Below are 23609 nucleotides of genomic sequence, written 5' to 3' on the forward strand. Positions count from 1 at the left end.
TCGTACTTTGTAGCTTTTGAAAAATGTAAAATATTGCGGGCGAATGTTTATTCGATGCGATAGTTTAACTGTGTTACACGGCCGTTTCCTGGAAACTTGCTATGATAAAATATGTGCATTTTAGGTATGCGGCTCCTCTCGCCACTATTTCTTACTTATACGTAAGAGTTTCCCGCGAATTGCAGACTCAGCAGAGTTCCCTGACAGTGATAAAATTTGAAACTCGGCGAGAAGGACGTTCCAGGACCGATTCGCACTCGACGACAACGGATTTCCGGTAAGAGCCTAAACAAATTTCCCTTCTTGGCACCCGGGACGTTTAATTGTTGCTCTGCAACACTACTTCGATCAATAAACTGAGTTTAATAGTTAACAAGAAGCTTCGATTCAGCTCGCGGCAGAGCTTGAAATTTTAACATACACCGACGTTTTCCCCGGAAACATTAAGGATTTGTCGTTGGAACTTCAACGCTGATAAGAACGCGATATGTGAACACAAATGTGGGATTTTTTGCCGCTGGTGACATTTGAACGAAAGCTCGCTTATCGTAATTACCCAACTTTATTTACTCGGATAAAAGCGTATGGACGGAGAGGAGAAAATCTGGTCTCATTCGTTTTATCATTTATTTCGCTGGTTTAGAAAATGTTATTCTGAACGGCTCACGTTTGGGAAATAAAATTAAGAGAAAAGTGTTTTCATTCCAAACTACTGAAGTGCCAGTTCTCAAAGCAAAAGTTTATTCGACTCCTGGAAGATGATACCCGTTTGTTTGTTATTATAAAACGAGCGAAATTGCTTATGTAATTAAATTTCCATATTTCTATAATAAACACATGGGGGAAATTAATGATGCCGTTATTTTCACATGCTTCTAAACCCTCGTTCAGTGACTTAATTAATTCCAGCACGGTAATGCATGTAGAAGTTATTTAATTTGGAAGATGTCTTACAGTTTGAATTCTTGTTATTTTGGAATTTGTATTAGCTTTGTGTTAACACATTTGTGCAAGTTATGCCATTCAAGTTAACTGCGTTTTAATGGGATGAATACATGAATTGTTAAACGCTTGGAACAATTATGCATTTTTGGTTAATTTTCTATTACACCATGTGGTAAAAAAATAAATTGTGTTTAAAAGTTTTTAACGCTTTGAGATAGCAATTTAAATTTTTGTTTTCCAACAAGCAAAAACTTAAACATTAGCTTGAAAATAATTTAACTATTAATAGATATTTGAAAAATCGCCATTTCGTTATTTTTGAGACAGATCTCAATTAATGTTTTTTAAGAGACAATAACAATAATAAATATTAGCTATTTAAAAAAGAAAATACTAAAAATTAATTAGATAATACTTAAAAATTTGCGTTTTTTGTGTCAATGCAGAAATTTCAATTATTGGAAAACAATAATCTGTAGATAAATAACGTGAAAACGTGACTATTATTTTTAAACAGAAAAATCAACTGTTAGTACTTGTCATTCCACTTCAATAAAAATACCAACATCGCATTTTACCAAATGATTTTTAAAATAATGTTGATTAAAATGTAAATGTAATAGTTGTTATTTTTGAAACAATAAGTTACATTAGCTATTATTTTTTCGAAGTGCATGAATAATAATTTACAACAACTAACTTTAAGATAAAATACGGTGTTGCTATTTTTATTGAATTGGAATTGATATTAGAGTTTAATAAATTCGCCACTTCTTTTTTCGAGGCAGAGATTTCAGTGATTATTTTCTAAGAGCCAATAACTTGAACATTATTTTGAATAAACTCAATTATTAGTAAATTCGCCACTATTCTTTTTTTTGCAAATAGTTCGGTTTCTATTATTATCTAAGGGACAATAACGTAAACATTATATTGAATTAAAAAAGAAACCATCAATATTCAAAAATTCGCCATTTCTATATTTTTGAGACAGATTTAAATTATAGTTTTTTAAGAGAAATAACTTAAACACTGTTTTGAAAAACAAATAAACTGTTAGTACCTATAGCTATTCAAGATTTACCTTTACATATTTCTTTATTTTTGAGTACGATTTTTATTATCTACGGCCTGTTATTTCAATGTCGAGTTAAATACAAAGTGTAGGTTAATGTCAAAAAACATATTTCCATCTTTGAAATAACCTGACTTGTGTGTTAACCCAGACTTTTTCTAATTTAAACCTAAGTTAGGATAAACATAGACTTAAACTAATTTATTTCAAGTGTCAGAAGTTGCAGAGGTGATTAGGTTGACTGAGAGTTATTTAACTCGGGTGTTCGCGAAGTTGAGGCGTTCCTTTCAACAAGAGATATTATGCATTAATCTTAAGAGTTTTAGCCTAAATTGTCTTAATAAATTGTTTTTAATAAAGGAGGTAATTTTTAGGTTTTGTAAAATTTTGAGTCCGGTCCTGTCTAATTGCAGTTTTGAAATGAGCACTTCAAAATAATCTACCTTATTATTGTGGATACCAGAATTTCGGTAATGTTACTTTTACTATTATTTTTTTACACTCTAAGGACTCTCTGAATGCCGCACCTGCATTCTGATAGCATTGCCCATACAATTGCATGAAATCTGTGAGATTGTTATTATTGTAATAGTGAGCTCTACGACTAATTAGATGACAATTGTAACAATTTTTGTTGATTATGCCAATGGTTCTTTGATTTTTTTAATCTGAACAGGGTCGACTTCTAAAATTTCAACAAAAAAAGAAGTTATTGTATCTTTGTTATCAACAACATTTTATTTAGGTGTTTTACGCTAAAACTCTTAAGAACAATGTATGCTAACACCTCATAAAAGAAACGCCTCAACTTCGCAAACACCCTATATAAATTTGACTTACTATGGAAATAATAGGCCTAAGAAAACAAAACTATCAACCAGTGGTAGATACTAAAAAATTTGCCACTTTTCTATTTTTTAAGACAGATTTCAATTATTGTTTTTTTAGTTAACACTAAGTTAAGTGCAAGAAATTCAGTTATTGGCCGAGCCGAAAAATTACGGCATGTAGATCAAAATACGTCAGTTCAAAGAAACGCAACATAAGGAGACAGAGCGTTCGATTTTTATTATCTAAAAACTAATAAGAGACAATAATAACGCGAATATTATTTAAATCAAGAAACTATCAACGATTAGAAATTAGATATTTATAATTTAGCTATTTTATTATTTTTTAAACTGATATTTTAATTTTTGTTTTATAAAAGACAGTAACTTCAATGTTATTTTAAAAAATGAAAATATTAACTGCTACATATTAGTAGATATAAAACAATCGTCATTTCCTTATTTTTGAGACGAATTTCAATTATTGTTTTTTAAGACAGAGTAACTTGAACATTATTTATTATTTTGGAAACAAAATCAACTACCTATTACCAATAGCTATTCAAAAATTGCATTATTATTTTTTTATTTTTGAGACATAGGGTTTGATTTTTATTATAATTTACGTTACAATAATGTGAAAACTCTATTTTGCGGACTTAATACATAAATAACTATTAAAAATTAAAGGGCCATATGAATAATAAGGGCATTGGCAACTTAAAAAACAACTTTGTTTTAAATGATAATACTATAATATTAAAATCGATTATTACAATAGTGAAAACCGTTTCTCTGTACCTGCTCTTTAAGTGAAGTTATTTCGATTTAAATTTGAAATTTTGACGTCGTAACCGACTGTCCAATTTGGTCCAATATTCCGATCAAATGGTTTTTGACTTTTAAGTGACACTATCAGAGTTTGTCAAAATTTCCCAGATGTTCTCGCAAAGTTCAAGACAAAATTTGAAACAGAAATTAGTCGAAAAAGTAGTTAAATTTTTATTATGTGGAGATGATTTTGTCGGAATTTAGTGGGTTTAGTGATACAAGGATTCTATGATCAGAGGCGGTTGTTACGTCACAACTTCGAAACGATTATCTCGCTTATTTCTCATCACAGAAAATTTTGAAAAGAACCTAATGGATAGAACTAACGATATTTTCAATTTCCGGTAAAACATGAAACAGGTAAAATAAGTTGCCAATGCCTTTAAGTGAAGTAAATGCTTCAATTTGTAATAGTAGGAGGTAGACGTAACTAATTTACATTTTGCTAGAAAAAAGACATAAAATTATAATCAAAGCTTTTGCTACATTTTATTCATGCTGCTATCCAATAACTTGAACATTATTAAAAAAAAACTATTAGTAGCTATTTATAATTTCTCATATTTTTTTTATTCTTGAGACAGTGACTTCAGTTTTTGCTTAACTTGAATATTATTTAAAAAAATACATCAATTACCTTGTTTAGTAGATACTCAAAAATTCACCAATTCTTTATTTTTAAGAGAGAGATTTAATTTTTTTTGCACGATTAAGCTTTATGTAATTGTTTACTACGCCTGTTTCCAAAACAGTATGTAGTGTTTACTAGTTGCTACGTCCAAGACATCGGTAAGTAAATTAGGCGTCGGTAAGTAATTTTGTCGACGCCTTGGACGTAGCAACCGGTTAACAGAACATGTTGTCTTGACAATTATTTTAACATTTTTTAAATAAATTTTTAAAAAATTTTAAGGATCGTGCAAAAAACGCCATAAGCAACACAAACATTAAGGATTGCCGATCTGAGACAATAATTGGAAACAACTGAAACAATTGTCTTCGATCGGTAAAGTCTCCTTACCGTTCCTGCTACTTCGTATACTATTCTATTCTGTGAAGCAATAACTTGAATATTATATTAAAAAGAAACTATCTACGATTAGTCGTAAATATTCAAACATTTACCATTTATTGATTTTTGCAACAAAGATTTCAGTTTATGTTTTCTAAGGGACAATAGACAATAACTTGATCATTTAAAAATATAAGATATTTAAAAGTTTGTTCGAAGGATTCTTCTAATTCCTTGTCTTTTCGACAAGACACGAAATCGATATCTCAAAGCGTTCGATTCGATTTTTCCTAACGCAGGTGGAGCTACGAGACATGCCGAAGTTTGCATATTGAATCTTTTATACTAAATAATAGAAGCTTTCCATTATAGAAAATTCTGGCAAACTTTCAAACGCTGTGAAATTTCGTTTTAGTCAATATTAAAGTACTTTGTTGACTATTTCCTCGGCTTTTCAGAAGCAGCCGTGGCGATTACGACCGTTCGAGTCAATACAGCAGAAGTAGTTATCGCGATCACGAAAACGGCCGCACACGGTACGAAAACGAAGAGCCCGACTTGGATGTGGCTAAAGAGAAACGCACTCAGAAGTACTTAGTCCCGATGGTTACCCTTTACGCTATCTACTTGTGTCCTCTAATGATCCTCCGCTTGGCCCGTCTCGTCCTTCCCGAGACGTACGAAAATAATAAAAACTTTGACATTTCGTACACAATGTTCGTGTGGGTGGCGTTCGCACCCACCTGTTCCACTCCTGTCCTTTACATCGTTTGGCAGATGAACAGGTCAGTAGTTATCGGCGTGTTTTATATTTGGAGCGGTAAAGTTCACATAATTAAAACTTTGGGATTGAATCGTTCCAGATCTTCAAAGGAGCGTTTGTTGGGATACTTCCGATTCAGCAATCGGAAGCTGAGACAGTCGTGCGAAACGGTAATAACAGCTGCCGGGACCCCAGCCGTGCCAAGAGCGAAATGCGGTCAGACTGAGTCGATTGTACACCAGGTGGATGATGGGCATTCGGACAACAACAGTTTTCAGCACGATTTTCCTTCGTCCTGATGATATAAAGGGAGGCATCAGTACGTAGATTATTTCCCACACGATTTATTTTATCACACGCCATTTGCTTCACTTAATACTGACAAAGCTGATGCTTTCGTGATTGCAATCTTTTCGCCGGATTTTTTTCGGACACGATTGTCAGTAACGAGCAAAAACATGCACCAAGTGCAAATAGATTTATTATATTTTTTTATTTTAAATGCGGAAACGTGTACGAGAGTTTTAATCCGCTCTAATATTTACTAATGAGATATTCCTATGCTCCTGGCGTATCAGTTTTTTAATGTTCTGCTGCAGCGAGGCTTGTTGCAGGGTTTGTTTGGTTTTTTCTTTTTCAATAATCCACCAAGTAAATATTTAATTTTGAGTCAAAAATCCTGCAAATCTGAGATATTAAAGTCTGTCCAATATTTACAAGCTTCACTTGACTATATTGCATTTAAAAGACGATACAGCTGTTTTGCAGTAAGCACTTTTGTTTTCCAAGAGTTTCTATTAATATTTATAAGAAAACTGTGGTTTGTTTGGAACATCCTGAGACTGCTTTTGCAGCTTTCGAACCAGACATTTTGCTCTTATTAGTTTGTCGGATGTGGAAAACAAGAGATAAAGACTTTTGAAGTATTTCAATGCAAATCTTTGAATTTTTGCATGAGCAGCGTTTCCTCCTACTTATATTTTAATCAGATTTTTGCTTCGCAACAGGCGCGTAATTAAATTAATTTCTTTCAGCTCAATGGGGAATTCCTGTCTCTTCCGAGTGGAACAATTGATTTGAATCGGCTCCATCGCACGTTTTTGTGGAGAGCCGTTCATTGTACTCGATGTAAAATGTCAGCGTGATCGGTCTGACTGTAATAATGCGAAATATCCAGCGAGTTTCGATACTGTGTCTATTTTTACTTGTTGTACGTCACAATTTACAGTTGGAAAAAAATTAATTGTGAAGAGCATCACTTCAAAAAACGAACTGCAACATTTTTCCCTCGATGATAAATTTCAAGGGCAGATTTTACGACGCAGGTTAATGTCAGATTTAAGTATTTTAAGGCCACCTGGAGATTTATTCTTTTTTTAATGTCTCCTTTGGCAAAAGCTTTCCGGTGGAAAGTATGAGAAGGGTCGAGGGTTGTTTGTGGTCGGAATTTAAACCCTTAAAACATAAATTTATTAGAGTTCCCTCTCAGATATACCCATTTTTAACAATGTTGTTACTTGTTAACATATACAGGGAGAGTCTACCACGAGTATTATTTACTGTATCTCTAAAATTAGTAGTCTTTTTACTTAGGAAAGTCAAATTAATTGCGAATTAGAAGCTATCTAGCGACAATATAAAAAAAATTAGAAAAATTCTGAAAAAACTTACGTGCATAGAAAAAAAAGTACTACAGTAAAACCTCTTAACAACGGTTCACGGTGTAAATTCTTTAATTGTCCATTGTGGAGCGGTGTCCTCAAATGAGAGATGGACAATTTTTAAATTGCCATCATTCTATAAACGGCCCACCAAATTTTAAATCAGTAGCAAAAATACAATCTGTCTATAAATGAATGTATAGTCCTCCAAATGGGGTAAGGTTATATGGCCCGAGTATCGTAGTAGGTATTAAGAATTTGCCGCTTCTTTCCAAAAAAAAACGAACAATCTTAGTATATGAAAAATTTGGTTTTATTGGTTTCCTGAGTAGATAAAAATTGGTATTTTTCAGAAATTTCATAGAAATAAAATAATTAAATGCAGCAAATTTGAATTCAAGAACCACCTCAGATCCTACACTCTTTTATAAGCAGTCTGTATATTTTACAAAAAAAATGTTTTACTCGTACGCAGAGTTCTTGGGTAATAATAGTATGTATGTTACATGGATTAAAAATATGTTTTGTATAGGTTTAGGTGTGTTTTTTGATTTTTTCAATTTTTTGACTATGTTAATATCAGATTCGTGACAGTCTAAAGATTTTTTATTGAAGTTTTTATTTTTAGGTAAGTATATTTTAACGAAAGTCTTTTTAAAATTCTATTAAAATTGTTGAAAAAGGAATTAAACAGATTTTTTACCTAAAATCTTCAATTTTTGTTTGGTTGTTTTTGGGAATCATGTTTTTTATAATATTTTTTATTGGTACTCCATTTTGCTTGTTAAAAACACGCTGCAGTGCGTTTTTTTTAAGTGTCCATGCCAACAACAATAACTCAAAAAACGTGAAGTATAAATGGCATCTTATTCTTAATGATTTTTTATTATAATGTCCATCAATTCTATGACAACGAAAGGTATACTGATCTCACATTACATTATTTCCAATTTTTCTAATATTAATATCAGTATTTATGATTTCAAAGTGTACCAATAAAAAAAATAACGTAAAGTATTCGTGGATAACTGGTCTTTAAAACACTTGCTCTATTTCGAGCACTTCGACTACGCCGTAGTGCTCTAAAAATCGCGCGTGTTTTATTGACTTCAATATTCACTTAAACTTTAATATACATTGTGTTTTTAATTGAATGTCATCTAGTTAACTTTGAAAATTGTGCCGTTCTGCTCAATTGAATCCTCTGTCAGTAAATGTCGCATCTGTCAGTTGAGAAATTCACTTAATTTCTTTTAAAATTTTTGTTAAAATGCAACTTAATTGTTACACCGTACAAGAAAACACTTTTATTATCGAAGCTTATTTCCGTATTAGAGACATAGTAAATAGAGAATGATAATATTCGATGTCTAAATGCCTGTCATTAGTAATATGAAGCGGCATTTTCTGATTTTACATGAGACGACTAGATGAGAATCATTTAAAAACACATTGTACTATTTTACATGATACATAATGCTAGCTATTTTTAACACGTTCAAAATATTCAGACAGCATGAGTTTACTGTGGTTCTAAGGCAAGTTTTCCCTTTATGAAAATCGTCTTCATCGATTTTGTTATCACGTTTTTCTAAAAAAAAATTCATGCACTCATTGATATTTAATTATGGATTTTCGTCATAGAATTTTTTATTAATTCCCACAAGGTTCTTGAAACAAATATTCGTTCTTTGCACCATCAGTCATCTCATCAGTGTCATCACTCATCACTCTGTCGGTCTGTCCGTTGTAAGAGGTAAATTTATATGATATTATGGTAATTGGGGAATGTTTTTGTCCGTGTCCGCTATACAGAGTATCCGCTGTAGAAAGGTTTGTTACATTATTTTTCGATGCTTTTGTTAATTTCCTACAAAAGTATCCGTTATTCGGCGGTGTCCATTAAGGGAGGTTTTACTGCATTTAATAAACAAATGCTGGTTTCTGTGTTGTTATTAGTTTTTGAGATACATGAAATTATACTTTTAGCAGACACCTTGTATTATAGACGTAGACAGAAAAATAATTATCCAAAACAGGAAGCAACGTTTAGGTTTACTGCAATAGGAGTTTCCACATAATAGTACTATTTATGTTTTAATTTCTTTTGAACTGGTGCTTTACACACATTTAGGGTTTAATTGAATTAATTCACATACACAAACAATTACCCAATTTTGTGGTAATAATGCTTGAAACATTAAAATGGAATTTTATCATATTTTTACTTAAACAGACATTATCGGTGTGTATTTGCTGGCAAACTTCGTATGTATATAATCGATTTATTTAAACTAACTCAAATGAATCGAAAATGCATTACATTAATTAAAAGATATACAAATGTTATAACAGCTTAAGATTTTATAGTTGTTTAATAAGAGCATGCCATTTTTTGTCGTGAAAAACCGAGTTTCAATAAAAAATCCACTCGGAATAGCTTTTTTGTTATGTTAGTGGATTCTTTTGATTGAAACTTGATGTGTATAGAAACCTAATACGAGACTCCATTTTCACACGGTTTTTGTTGTGATATTGTTATTTATAGATTGTGACAAAATTAGCTACTTAAGCATTTAATAAATAATATTTTATTTAATTAGTTGAGACATTTATTGAACCCCCTCTTAACCACATTATTTTTGCGAGTATTTGATGAACAGAGTAACTTTTACTTTATGATTTTCTGTAGACATTGAAGCTTTTTTATTGTATTTTACCACACACGTGCAGAATGAAAATACATCTTGAAAATTCTGGTCACGTGCCCGTCGAAATAAATCAGGAAACATCATTTTGTGTTATTATTTTACAATTTTTATTGAATTACCTACAGTTTAAACGCGCGTATAATCAAGCCAAATCCCGCCTTCTGTGCTCATGATGAAGCTTTTGGGGTCAAGTTGCAGCGGCAGTTTGGTTTTGGAATTAATGGAAAACTTGTAATTCTTCAAAAGGACGCTAAGCCCGACTTTAGTTTGCATCATCCCGAACCTAAGACCTGAAAGACCGTTACGACGCGAAAAGGAACTCCAAAAACGTACCAATGCAAATCCTAGGTCCTTCGCCGAAGGGTAGATACGTATAAGGGTGTCTCTGCCTCTTGTTCTCCTCCGTGAACCTCTCCGGGTCGAATTTCTCCGGATTTGGGAAATACTCCGGGTCCCGGTGCAAACCCAGCACCGGAATCCAGATTTTCGTCCCCTTTTCAATCACAAAATCTGTTCCGGGGACTTTGTATTCCTTGTTGCAGACGCGGTTCAGGCCCGGAAGGGGCGGATACTTGCGTAGAGTTTCTGAAAGAGGAGTTTCATAAATGTGTTCACTCGGGAAACGTCGTGTTACCATTCACGACTTTGTCCATGTAACGCATTTCCATAATTGCGTCATACGTCAATTTGCCGTGCTTTTGCAAAACTTCGTTTATTTCAGCGCGCAATTTGTCCTGAATTTCAGGATTCGACGCTAATTCGTACAAGCAAAACGTCATAGTGGTGGAGGAGGTCTCGTAACCGGCCAGGAAGAAGACGAAAGCTTGGGCTGCGAGCTCGTTCAAAGTCAGCGTCACTTCCTTATTTTCGGCATCGGTATTGTTTTGTAGGATGCTGTCGTCGTCAACAAGTTCCCCTCGATTTTTCAGCTGGAGCAGGAGATGCATGAAATCTTTGCGGTAGATGTTGTTGCGTTCGCGCATATTGACGGTGTCTTCGACCACTTTCATGAAAAAATTGGACAGGACAGGGTTGACTACTTTCATGTTCAGTTTTTTGGCCAACTCGGGCGCCACGAAAGTGATTATTCCGTTGAGGTTTTGCCAAAAACCTTCCACGAAAAACAGTTTTAAATACTGAGTGAACTCATCGTTGGGGTTTTTCAGCGAGTTGCACTCAATCCCGAAAGCACAAGACCCAATTATGTCGGTTGTAAACCGTGCTAGTATATTTTTTGCATCAACTGGGGCTTTCCCAGCTGTTTGGTTCATCTCCACCAACAACTGGTCGCTACACTTCACCAAAGTATCAAACATCATTTTCATTTTTCCCGACGTGAAAGTTGGTGTGAGCTTGATTCGTAAATTCCGCCATTTAGCACCGTCCAGAGAGAACAAATGGGCACTTAACGGATCGACTTCTTCGTTGTAGTAAATTCCTCGATCTACGAAGTGGTCGAAATCGTTCAGCATGATATGTTTGATGATTTCGGGATCAACAGGCATGTAATTAGGCATAAGGGTGAGGTAGAAACCACCGTGAGGTTTGTTGTGTTTGCGGATGTATTCGTACATTTCGACGGTGAAATCTCCGAAGGATTGTTTCTGTGTGACGATTCCTTTGCTGTTGCCGAGGAAGAACGTCGTTTTAGGGGCTATAAGATTTCTACGAGACCAGTAAGTGTGAGACCATTGTGCCCAAGCAATAAAAACAGCAATAAGTGCCGTCAAGATGCCAAAAATGTCTAATAACCAACTGTACGTTAGTATCGCCATTATCTGAAATTGGACAAAAATTCACTACGGGTGTTTCACCTTTCGGGAGTGCATTTAAACTGGATGTGTTTACGAATGTGAACACTTAACTCGTTATCGATTGCGTTTTAAAAAATAACAGAGATAAATCTTGGAGCTAATCTTAATCAAGGACAAGGCAATAATTATAACCACATTTGCTCGATCTATTGTTCGTGAGTTTTTAAATTAATGTGTTTAATAATATTTAGCGGTCATTTCCGGGCTATACTGTTATGGTTTTAAAATTTTTATTTACAAATCAATCGCTAGCAAATTGTGCCAAAGAAGATGAGTAGTAAATTTTTTATCTGCACAAATTGCAGAATAATGCGAGGACTTAAACGGACAAAGATCGAAGTTTCAGACAATGAAATCTACTTAATGATTTATGATGAAGCAAAAATACCGGATATTGATCTCGGAAAAAAATACCTCAGTAGCTAATATTGCGTAGTGTAGGAATGGTTTTATTTCAAGTAAAATTCCAAATAGAAGACATTTTGTAAATATGGAAAGAAAAAAAATAGAAAAACTGATTCTACAAATACTGTTGGTGTTGTTTTTTTCTTCTAGATATTTTTTTTATTTTTCCATAAATTATGTCTTGTGCCGGAAATTAGGTGCACAAGTACGAAGATTTAATTCTCTCAACCTACGATAACTTAAAATAAGATAACGTAAAGTTTATCAGTTTATCAGATTCATCAATACTAAAAACTCGTACAATTTTGCCAAATTATAGTTTTTTTATCAGTAATTTAGACTTACATTTTTTTTTCTTAAAAAATATTCTGTTTATTCAATAAAACATCACTAATAAGATAAATTCTAATACATTTGTTATTTAACTAACATCTAACGTCCTTGGTAGTAATTACATCCCACTAGAATAATTTGTAAATATCTCCACTGTTGTCACTTTTGTGAAAGTTCATTGAATTTCGTCATTTATTACAATGCGGTAAGTGGTGGAAAAATCCGCGGTTGTAAGTGAAAAAACTGATCTGGCAAACGTGGACTAATTATAATTCAACAATGAATGATAATAACAATGTTGCCAATTCAAAAAAATGAATTTAATAATTTTTGAGTTTATTGTGATACGCACCGAATGAATTGCAAAATTACATTTAAATCTCTCTAATTGGTTTTAACTTAAGCGTAATAAAATGTAAAAATAATACTGTTTTTGACATTTTCGTTTTGGTTGTGCGATATCTTACAAAAACATTAGTTCATAAACGTGTTTTACTATTTTAAGTGTACAAAAGATAAAATAACACCGTTTTCCGACCAAATTGAGTGGTTATTTTAACAAAATTTTACGCACAAAAAACCAAGTAAATTAAGTAAAACACGTAAAATCTCATCAGATTTTTTACAACAATTTTTTCAAATGAGTTTTAGACATATCTGGATGAGTGGATAGTTTTGAAATTTTTTTTTTTTTTCTAAAATGTAGTTGCAGAGGTATTTTAATTTTGCATACTAAATGAGTCGATCGGATTGAAAACAGTAATTTCGGTTCACTTTCATAAAAACCATTGTGATGGAATTGACTAACCTGTTACCATGACAACTCGTATAAAATTTAATACTAAGAGTATCCAATTTCCACCACAATGGTTTTAATGGAAGTGAACCGAATATACTTAAAAACACTTAGAACATTACTATACAAAATTTTGGAAAATTTTGTTTTACATTTAGTAATTTTTACTTTTCGAGAATTTTTGAAATGCAATTGGCGACATTTCACCAGACTTGGCAACACTGGATGATGAGTTTTTGTCGCCATTACAGCGCCATCTTCTAACACTAGTTGTAGTAAATTGGTGTTTACCGAAGATTTCTGCAACGAGCGAAACCTGTGAGCAAAACGCATTGCTGACTTCAAGGTGATAAGACTGATAAGTTTCCTACGTGCGAATTGTTGAACCTTGGAATTTAATCGAAAATCGTTATCACCAGAAACTCTTAAGATAAACTGATATCAATCTGTAATTGGAAAAACAACTCCAAATTACTCACCATGGTCAATGTTAGACAAATATTTATTTTTTCGACCAATAGTTTTTAATTAGTTGTTATGTAACTTTTAGTTTATTTAATTTTAAGCCAGTGAAATGTGATAAGTTTTGTTGTTTATTGTAGTTGGTGAGTACAGTATCTGTACCTGTACGTATTTCCAAATTTTGAATATTTCGCGCCTATTTTGTATTGATTAGTTCAACAGTTAGTGCAGTGATTTTGGATAGAGGGGGCAATGGTCGTCCATAAATTCTCACGCGTGTTCGCAGGCGGCTTGCACAAACTATTATCACACCAAAGTCACAGTTTGCGGTGTTTTTCGTCCTCCGGCATTTGTTTCAATATGGCCTATTCTGTTGTTGAAAGAGGATCTCCTTACTCTCCAGACTACAGAGTTTACATCCGTAAGACTAAAATCATATAATATAACCTCTCACAATCCTTGATCTTCATCTTTGACCCCCGACCCTTATCATAGAACTTTTAATTAACAGAAAATCAAAACGGACCAATTTCGCCACTTCACGATGTCCCTTTGGTGGTGGACAGCACCAAAAAAATTTTCAACATGATTGTGGAGGTCCCCAGGTGGACCAATGCCAAGATGGAGGTAAGTCTAAAAAGGCGAAAAGATAAACAGCCATCAGCCAGCCTTCTCTTAGATTACTATGAAGGAGATCTTGAACCCCATCAAGCAAGATGTGAAGAAGGGTAAGCCCAGGTTTGTTGCCAATTGTTTTCCGCACCATGGTTACATTTGGAACTATGGGGCTTTGCCCCAAACTTGGGAAAACCCCGAGCATCTTGATGATGGTACAGGATGCAAGGGGGACAACGATCCCATAGATGTTATTGAAATAGGGTACAGGGTTGCGAAACGGGGGGAAGTCCTTCAGGTGAAAATTTTAGGAACCATTGCGTTAATTGACGAAGGTACAATCAACAAGTGCCGGGTTTTCCTCTAATTATTTTATCCACAGGAGAAACAGACTGGAAATTAATTGCTATAGATGTTAAGGATCCTTTAGCCGATCAAGTGAATGATGTTAGTGATGTAGAGAAACATTTCCCTGGTCTTTTGAAAGCCTCAGTTGAATGGTTTAAAATCTATAAAATTCCAGATGGTAAACCTGAAAATCAGTTCGCTTTTAATGGCGAAGCGAAACCGGCGAGTTTTGCGCTGAAAGTGGTAGATGAGGTATTGATCTATTTCCAAGGATTTTCTAGTGTTATTAAGTTGATGCATTTTTTATAGGTACACCGTTTCTGGAAAGCTTTGGTCAATAAAGAAGTTGATGCCAAGGGCATTTCCTGGTACGTAAAAGTTATGGTGACATTGAGTGTTTCTTTTTATGTTATTATGTTATTTGATTACGGCGTTTTTACCTAAAACTGATAAGTTACAAGGTTGCTAAATTGTTTGTTTCATATTGATTGAATGCTGAAACTTTTAAAACATGACAAGAGTTATCTTTGTTGCCATTATTTTTATACTTGAAGGTAGATCCCATTGTTATGAACAGTAATTTTTCCGTAAATCTACTATTTATTGTTTGAACATCATTATTTGCGCTGTGCTTTGCTTTAATTTATGATTCGTAAATGATAAAGCGTAATCTTAATTATTTGTATTTTTTTAAATGAAGTCATAACCAATTGGTACTGAAATAAAATATCAACTGATTTATTTGCTACCTAAGCAGAAAGTGAGGTGGACCTTTTTGTCTTTTTTTGTTTATGTTGCAATTATTTGAGTTGATTTTAAAGTTATCACTATTTTTTGATAAATTATGTACCGAATATTCCTCGTCCAAATTTTACTCAAGGAGGCGTTTGAACACAAAAAGCATCAGATTTATACTATTTGTTTTGTAAATTTTTAGTTTAAAAAACTAGCTAATAATTAATTTCGTAATAATTAACTTACGTTTTCAAAACGAATGCAATGAATTCATGATTAATGAATAGCCACTTTCGAGTAAATAACTGATATCTTTTTTTGTGATAAAAGTGGAATTGCATTTAATATGCAAAAAACTTCAAGTTCAACATTCCAAACAAATCACCCCATTTATAGTTTTTCTACAAAAACATTCAAATTTACTATTGTTTTCACTTGTTTAATTCTTTATTTAATTCTGTTTTTTAGTTCTCTAACGATCTTGATTTTGCTGGAACGCCAGAAAGCATTTATTTTTTGTATTTTATTCTGGCGTGTTTTGACAAGATCTTGCAAAATAAATGAGTTCTTAATGAAGGCTAAAATTTTTTGGGAAATCTATGCTTTTTCGATATACAAAAAGTTTACTTAATCGATTTGTTTTGCTATTGTCTATCTATCTTTAAAATTTTGCTAAACCATTCCCTAACAGGCTGTATTTAAATATGTAGTTTGCTAATTTTAGTTTTTGAGTTTTTGATTGAAAAATGTGCAAAATTCTCGTATATATAACAACCAGTGGCGGAAGTAATTTTTATCTCGGTTTCTAAATTTCCTTAATAAAAATGTAATTAAGCCATTAATTGATTGCTTTAATTACTTTTTCAAGTGTCAACACTACTATTGAGGGCAATCCATTCAAAATATCAGTCAGTGAGGCTAAAGACGTGATTAACAAAACTCCAGTTTATTCGCAACCGCAAAAGGTCGAACCTATTGGTAAGTCTCTCATAAAATTTGTTTTCTTTTTAATTTAATTTTTTAGTTGATAGAGTTTATTTTGTTAGAAGACTGTGCAATAAATGTAGACTTTAATAAACACTCTCTTCTTCTATTAAATGTTTTATAATACTTATATGTTGTGTTTTTTTTTACAGTGGATAAATGGCATTACGTCCATTTAAAATAAAGAAGATATTAAAAATTGTTACACCCGTGCATTTATTGTTTCTATTTTTTTTCTAAGGGTAAGAGTGTAGCGCATGGTGTTTTTGCTTATAAGAAATAAATTATAATTTATATAAAAACTGTGTTTTAACGAACTGTCCCACGTCCATTTTCTCCTAACGTGTTTTCACGTCACTTCCTGCAAACTAGTGAAGGCGTTTAATAGAAGTAAACAGATTAAGGTTCGCGGAATGCAAAATTGAAGATAAGTAAAGCTTTCCCTCTTTTTTCAGTACGTAATTCGATATTGCTTTGAGTCATTTTATCTAATGTTGTTATTGGTGCGCAATTTAATGTAGGTACAAGCTTTTGGTGTATTTCAAAAACTAATACATATAGAAGTCAGCGTTGGCTAATAAATACTTTATTTTTTTCTTTATATTTGAGGATTTGAGGGTTTTTCGTCAGTTCCTGCTTATAATTAAAATTAATTAATAAAATATCTGATTTCTAGCATCAAAAAATGTTTAATGTTAAAAATTAAAATTTTGGTCCTCCTAGCCGGATTCTTTATGACATAGTCGAAACGATATTTAGAAATGAACAACTGAGTGAAGAAAATGTTTAATGTTAAAAATTAAAATTATGGTCCTTCGAGCCGGATTCTTTATGACATAGTTAAACGATTTTTAGAAATAAACAACTGAGTGAAAAAAATGCTTTTTTTTTAGTTTAATAACTAATTACTTTATTGTTTACTAACATAAACATAAAGAAACTAAAACCAAACTTAAAAAATGTGGTAACGAGCGATTTTTTCTGTAATATACCTACACCTACAATAAAAAAAATATTGCCGAAGGTAGCTTGGTTGACTCATTTTTATCGTAATTATGGTAAGAATGAATGAATTCTGATTGTTGGGTATTGGTGTATAATAAAAAGATAAGATTGCGTTGCTGCGAGTACTGAGCACGTGTAAATGAGCGTTGGTGTGGGCGTGTCGCAAAAAAGGCCCATCTTGGCAATTTTTCATGATCGTCGTCAGAAATGGGCGTAAAAGCGGCCCATTCCGCGTCTACATTCACTGCATTGGGCATTGATTTGGTATTCGAAGTTTCCCCACCACGGCATCCTGCACAAGAAAGCTTTTCTTGTGTGGCGCCGCGCAATCTCCATGGAAAAGAGACGGCCACTGAAATCGAATATAATCAAAAAGTGGTCGTGGTTTGACGCGGACGGTCGTCAGTGAGGTAGAGTACGTTTGAGCGGCCAAGTGCAGCGAAAGTGAACCAAATCAAATAAAAAAGGACGACGTGTTGTCCCATTATCCTTAAAATCGGCGAGGACGCGCCCCAATGCGAGTGCTTCTGGTCCTGGTCGTCGCGGCGGCCGTCGTGTGCACGACCGACGCCAAAAGGAAGAGGAAGTTCGACGGGGACTTCGAGTTCGCAGAAGAGGTAAGAGGCTTTGTGTGCCACAATACAGACACTTGGGTTAAAACAGGTGCCCCTCGACGGCGTTCCGCTCGATTCTTTACCTGTCAAGCAGGTTCTTCGCCCGTCTGCGGACCATTATTGCCCAAACTACACGATTGCACTTTCGTTCTTACCTACATTCCCGCCGAGGACGCGCCGCAATTGTGGCTTCCTATTTTTTATCACTAAAGCCGGATTTAACTGATTTTTCTTTTCAAAGCTAATACGTAACACTAGTAGCAAATGATAAATAGCTTTTTGGTTATGGCGATTGTGTTCATTTTTGACAATTCTATAAAGTGGTTATTATACGTATAATATTTAGTTTTCTATTCGTAGGTAAGAAGTAGGTATTATATGCATTTTTCATTTTGCGTATAATACCTACTTTTTTATTTCTAGAACACTTAACTAATAAAAATATCAACATTGGAGAACAATAAATTCATATGAAGAAACTATAATAATTTAAAGAATAATAAAAATGTAACGAAAACATTATAAGAATACAGGGTACCTACACAAAATAGAGCATAAGATTTTTGGTACGTTGTAGGAAACGTTTCAGAAAACCTCTAAAAAAAAATTAAAATAATCATCGACATTTTTATCAAATTTATCAACACAACATTGTTTGGTAAAATTGATGAGATCGTCAGTAGTACTTGCGAGTTTTGGCAATACCTCTATTTTAACAATTGTGGAATAGTTACAGTTGTAACTATGGAATTTTTTACTGTCACCGGATCAATTTTTTGGCTTATTCAAGTTTTCAATTTGGTTCAATTTTGTCAGTTTTTGGTTTTAGGTTTAAGTATTTCAAAATTGCAACAGTGTAGTGTTTTTTTAAGTTGATGATCGATTTGAGTAGTATTTTTAATTGACAAATTTTAAACCCCTGTACACGTTTCACTTTTACAGGATATTACTTGATTTTTTGTATTTTCATATTTTATTCATTTTTAATACTTATTCATAATGTTTAAGAACATTTTTGATATATGTTATTATTCTCTGGAACAGAACGGAGGTACGTATAAGTACAATATAATCAGGATGAGTTTAAAAACTCTTAAATTCATTTCTTTGTTATGACTTTAAAAGTTAAAATGACGTCATTTTTGAAAATTCATTGAGGTTATTTATATATATTTTTTATAAAACGAATATTTTTGCTTACTGTTGTTGATAGTATACTTATAGAACTACAGAATTTTATCTTTTTGCTAAATATAAAATAATTAAAAAATATAATAAAAAAGACAAAAAATATAAATAATATTACACAAAAGGCTTTTAATTTTTCTATACTGCCTGTATTGTTTTTTATTTATTTTTTATTAAATGTTTTCATGCTATTTAATATTAAAAAAAACAATCGCCCCCTATAAAATAAACATAAAGCATTAACAAAAAGCTAATGCCTCTTTCGTAATTATCGAATTTTTAACTTACTTATTTTCTGTTTTTTATTTTTCCTGTCTTTTTATTATTATCAGAAAAATTTACGAACAATGGACATTTTGCCAGGTTTTTTTAAAGAAAATTTAATTCTCTACAATTTAATGTCTTCCTGGAATTTTCCTGTTTCTCTTGTGCTAATATTGATTGAAATATGAGCAATTTTTGATGAACTGAAAACTGAAACAACGAAAAGAATACAATAACACAACTTATTTAATGTTGATGATTAAATATTATAAATAATTTTAAGTTTTTTTTGACGTCGAAGAGTTGATGAACTTGGTCTCTTTCTTGGTTATATCACCGACTAAAAATATTTTGAGAAATTAAGAGAAAAATCTATCCATTTTACTTTTTTATATTGTTAAAAATAATTAAGAGTGATTTTTTATTGTTATTCTAGAGTTTGTTAGAACGAGTACTATAGCGTACTTTAATAACACAAGGTTGAAATTGTTTTTTTCTTATATTTTGGTACCATCTTGGATTGTCATCACATCTTTCCTGAGATTTTAAACAAATGTAGTTTCAGCGTTATTTATTTAAAACTTCTCGTCTTTATAAGCATATGTTCTGATTAAAAAAAAATCAGATTACAAATCGTAGAAAAAAACCGAAATACTTCAAATTTAAAATATTTCCCAACAGGTGTATTATATTTTTTTGGAGAATGTTGAAAAACGTTATTTTCATCGACAAATACTTTAAAAGAAAAATGGTTTGCTTTTGAAAGAGTGAAAAATTGTATTAACACCGAAGAAAGTGAGATATCAGGTATTGTAGTATTTAAAAAAATGTTGATTTCTCCCAAAAGATTTTATCAAGACCGTTTTTGGAACATTAAAGAGGAATATATCCTTAAGTATCACATACACTCATACAGAATTTAAACCAATTGTACACGGAAAAAGAGGTTGTTTTTGTATTATCTTTTGCAACGAAATTATTTTATTGAAAATTTTTAAAATTCCACGGTTTTCTTCATGAGTTTATGAAATGAAATATATGTGAATAATCTTGTAGAAGTTGTAAATTAAAGTCAGTATCACAGTTTATTGTACATAGCAATGAAAAACCGTCATAACCAAAACCTACTGAATATAATTGCTTGATAAAATCTAACTTTATTGTTATGCTTAGCTGAACGGTTTTTATCATGCAGAGATCAAAATGAAGTAAAACGTTTCAATTTTTGTAAGTTTTGACTTGACAGATTTTCGATGATTGTTTGTGATAGATTCGTGTCGTTTTTGAAATTTCATCAAAATTAAAGAATTGGAAATTGGAAAATAACAATTTTATTTGTCAAAGAATACCTACTTACGGATAAGAAAAACAAAGTTTATAATAGGAGAAAAGTTCGTCTTAAATAAATCACTCTGTATATATTCGACGTTCCCTCTATCAAATAACGTCACCACTACCTATAAAATTTTATTACAATCTTATATCTTGCAGACATAAATAATTCCAAGCGTCTTATCAATAACATAAATCCGAAGACGAACACTTGACGCGATCGACAATTTTTCTCCAAGTATCTTCCGATTTGCTTTGTTCCCACTTCTGGTCGGTCACATTTGAAAAATGTCCTGTCTCACATACCGAAATATTGGTTTTTGAGTATCTCACAAACCGTAACAAACACTCCATCACATGGGTGGAAAATATTGAAAATTAATTAAGAGCACTTTCCCTGTATCACGCTCAAAAACTGGAATTCGGATTAAATAATGTTTACACAATACGATTTGTTCTTTTAGTGTAAATTCTTCAAACTTTTGGATGCAACTCAGAACTAGTATCCCCTTAATTGTAAACTAATGCGCACACAAGTCAGACGTTTGGAGCTTTTCCAAGCTTAATTAACAATTAGTTTTTAATCAGAAGAGTTGCAATTTATTTTATTTTTATTTTTGCATATAACTGCACTTTGTTATTGTTTTTAGAAAAATTCTTAATTTTTTGACAAACATTTAGAATGTTACAATAATTTTGTTTGTAAATATTACATTCCCACAATAATGAGTTTAAATTCAATTTTTTTATTGCACTATAAAACCTTCGGCGTAGAACAAATTGTTTTTGTTTACATTTTGGTTGTTTTGGTTTCTCTCAAGGAAAGAATGCTTGAAGGAAGAAAATGTGATACTTTGCGTAAAAATAAAAATAGGGGCTCCCAATATTAGGAAGGCGAGTCATTATGTTTTCTATCTTAATGGATCTGGCTTCCGTTGTTGCCTATGATTCATAATATTCCCTTTTTCGCCCACCACAATATGCCTGATAACAATACACCTCTGAAATTTCAGTAGTGAAGTTTGTGTCATTTAAAACCTGAATAAATTTCAACTTGGTCTAATCATAGAAATGCCTCGAAATTATACAAATTCTGGGTAGATATCAACTGTCACACGTAACTTCCGCGGTCTTAAGACGTCCCACGAGCCCAAGTTTGTTTGCCTTTCGTAATAAGTAGGCAATTTCAGGGAAAAGTGAGTTGTTTATGCCATTCGCGTAGGTCATTAGGGGGATTTCCTTGATTCTAATTTCGCTCAATTTACCACTCTTCAAGCAAGTTACGTGGACTCGTTAACTGTTATTTAAGGTTTATAAATTTTCAACGTAAAGCTTTGTGAAAATTTGTATCAAACGGTTCTTTGTCATTTTCAAAAACTCTTGCACCTAGAAGCCATTTATCAAAGCCGAGCTTGTGCTTTTTTCGCCGAAACATTTTATTTCAATTATCCACTTGTTAGGTAACGCAACATCAAGAAAAATAAATGTCACAAACGCAATTTGAGGCGATTAGGTGTCGTACTCCGATAGATCAAAGACGAAAACTTGATACAAAATCAATAAGGACGGGGGAGAACGGTCACCTGTCATCAACACGGATTTGTTGTCCCAAATTTAAATAATTCAAATTGGTTATAGGAGCGCCAAAGCTATTCCTACCCGTTTTGTTACTTTTCAAATCGAGTCAAATGGTTTGAACACCTCCATAAAGCACATCAAATGTAGCACATTTTTAAATCGCTCAGGGGGTAATTAATCTCATGTTTACCGATTTTATGGAAAGTAAACGCTAAATAGGGACATTAAACTGATATCAGCTTCGGTTAATTATAGTTCTTATCAGAATGGAGCTAGAACTAGCCAGCATGACGGCTCGCTTTCATCATACTTTGTACTCATCGATTAATTATAAGCACATTCTTAAGTAATGATCACATGTTGCCGTGTAAGGTTAGTAGAAATGGCACATGACTTAATCAAAATCAGGAGGTGACTTATTGCATATTTTCAAACGAGCTTGGAAAAATCCCTAATTCCCCACGTTTAAACAAACAAAAAACAACGTAAATAAAATAATCACGTAAACAATCTCTCAAGATTCGTTTCGAGTTCTTCCAGATTATTCTTTAGAATTGTTTCTGCACTCTTCTCTTTTTTCTATAAATTTTGATTTTCGTTTCTAAAGCTTGTTTGTATATCAGAAAGCATAATTATATTTATAATCAAAAACTTTCTGAAATACAATTGAGACAGACAGTTGACTCCTTATCGAATCGTTGCAGCAATTATGGAAATGTTCCCATTTGCAATTTCCCGAATACCATCACCATAACTGACCAGAGCTAATCGTTATCCAATAATTAGGAAATAAATTAGGTACTTGGAAAAATTTTGATGGAGCTCCAGTTGCATCTAATAAATTTTGCAAACAGGGTACTGTGATTCTGGAACGCATGTGTTCAAAACAATCGCCCTCTATAAAATAATCATAAAGCATTAACAAAAAGCTAATGCCTTATTCGTAATTATCGAATTTTTAACTTATTTATTTTCTTTTAATTTTTGATTTAGTTTTTTCTGTTTTTTTTATTATTATCAGAAAAATTTACGAGCAATGGACATTTTGTCAGGATTCTTTTGAAGAAAATTTAATTCTCTACGATTTAATATCTTCCTGGAATTTTCCTGTTTCTCTTGTGCTAATATTGATTGAAATATGAGCAATTTTTGATGAACTGAAAACTGAAACAACGAAAAGAATACAATAACACAATTTATCTAATGTAGATGATTATTATAAAGAATTTTCAGTTTTTTGACGTCGAAGAGATAATGAACTTGGTCTCTTTCTTGGTTATATCACCGACTAAAAATATTTTGAGAAAT

The 23609-nt window shown here is 32.5% G+C and overlaps 4 protein-coding genes across 8 annotated transcripts in view; 3 read left to right on the top strand and 1 right to left on the bottom strand.

Annotated features, from left to right (window-relative positions):
* The window catches only part of LOC655578 (orexin/Hypocretin receptor type 1), a 33068-nt gene extending 23349 nt beyond the window's left edge, over positions 1-9719 (top strand). The window contains exons 4-7 of the mRNA XM_962139.5: positions 125-277; positions 5152-5478; positions 5557-5775; positions 6491-9719. Coding sequence (XP_967232.2) covers positions 125-277; positions 5152-5478; positions 5557-5755 — 679 coding nt within the window. The 3' untranslated portion in view covers positions 5756-5775; positions 6491-9719. The remainder of the gene's footprint in view (positions 1-124; positions 278-5151; positions 5479-5556; positions 5776-6490) is intronic.
* A 192-nt stretch (positions 9720-9911) lies between these two features.
* Positions 9912-13524, bottom strand: CYP6BQ13 (cytochrome P450 monooxygenase). Of its 4 annotated transcripts, none has more exons than XM_064355981.1 (4): positions 13468-13524; positions 10463-11606; positions 10162-10413; positions 9912-10118 (listed from the first exon to the last, which is right to left on the bottom strand). In XM_064355981.1, exons 1-4 carry the CDS (start codon positions 13507-13509, stop codon positions 9955-9957), a joined length of 1602 nt encoding a protein of 533 aa, XP_064212051.1. In that variant the 5' UTR covers positions 13510-13524; the 3' UTR covers positions 9912-9954.
* Positions 13525-13778: 254 nt separating this feature from the next.
* On the top strand, positions 13779-16622 carry Nurf-38 (Nucleosome remodeling factor - 38kD). 2 transcript variants are annotated; one of them, XM_008202592.1, is made up of 7 exons: positions 13779-14059; positions 14150-14265; positions 14318-14588; positions 14636-14853; positions 14911-14969; positions 16205-16314; positions 16473-16622. In XM_008202592.1, exons 1-7 carry the CDS (start codon positions 13891-13893, stop codon positions 16502-16504), a joined length of 975 nt encoding a protein of 324 aa, XP_008200814.1. In that variant the 5' UTR covers positions 13779-13890; the 3' UTR covers positions 16505-16622. The 2 variants fall into 2 exon arrangements, with proteins under 2 accessions (XP_008200814.1, XP_008200813.1); XM_008202591.1 differs by lacking the exon at positions 16473-16622 and adding an exon at positions 16361-16450.
* A 1054-nt stretch (positions 16623-17676) lies between these two features.
* The window catches only part of Cow (Carrier of Wingless), a 36784-nt gene continuing 30851 nt past the window's right edge, over positions 17677-23609 (top strand). Inside the window, exon 1 of the mRNA XM_961871.5 lies at positions 17677-17942. Within this exon, the coding sequence (XP_966964.2) occupies positions 17841-17942 (102 nt within the window). The 5' untranslated portion in view covers positions 17677-17840. The remainder of the gene's footprint in view (positions 17943-23609) is intronic.

The sequence above is a fragment of the Tribolium castaneum genome, chromosome 4, assembly GCF_031307605.1.
Source record: "Tribolium castaneum strain GA2 chromosome 4, icTriCast1.1, whole genome shotgun sequence".
Classification (NCBI taxonomy): Eukaryota; Metazoa; Arthropoda; class Insecta; order Coleoptera; family Tenebrionidae; genus Tribolium; species Tribolium castaneum.

Coding starts and splice junctions, on each gene's coding strand:
- CYP6BQ13 (XM_064355981.1), bottom strand. CDS start 13,509: ATGCGTTTTGCTCACAGGTTTCGCTCGTTGCAGAAATCTTCG. Junction 11,607..13,467: donor GCTCGTTGCAGAAATCTTCG/GTAAACACCAAT, acceptor GTCCAATTTCAG/ATAATGGCGATACTAACGTA. Junction 10,414..10,462: donor CATGGACAAAGTCGTGAATG/GTAACACGACGT, acceptor CTCCTCTTTCAG/AAACTCTACGCAAGTATCCG.
- Nurf-38 (XM_008202591.1), top strand. CDS start 13,891: ATGGTCGTCCATAAATTCTCACGCGTGTTCGCAGGCGGCTTGCACAAA. Junction 14,060..14,149: donor AGACTACAGAGTTTACATCC/GTAAGACTAAAA, acceptor TTTAATTAACAG/AAAATCAAAACGGACCAATT. Junction 14,589..14,635: donor CATTGCGTTAATTGACGAAG/GTACAATCAACA, acceptor TTTTATCCACAG/GAGAAACAGACTGGAAATTA.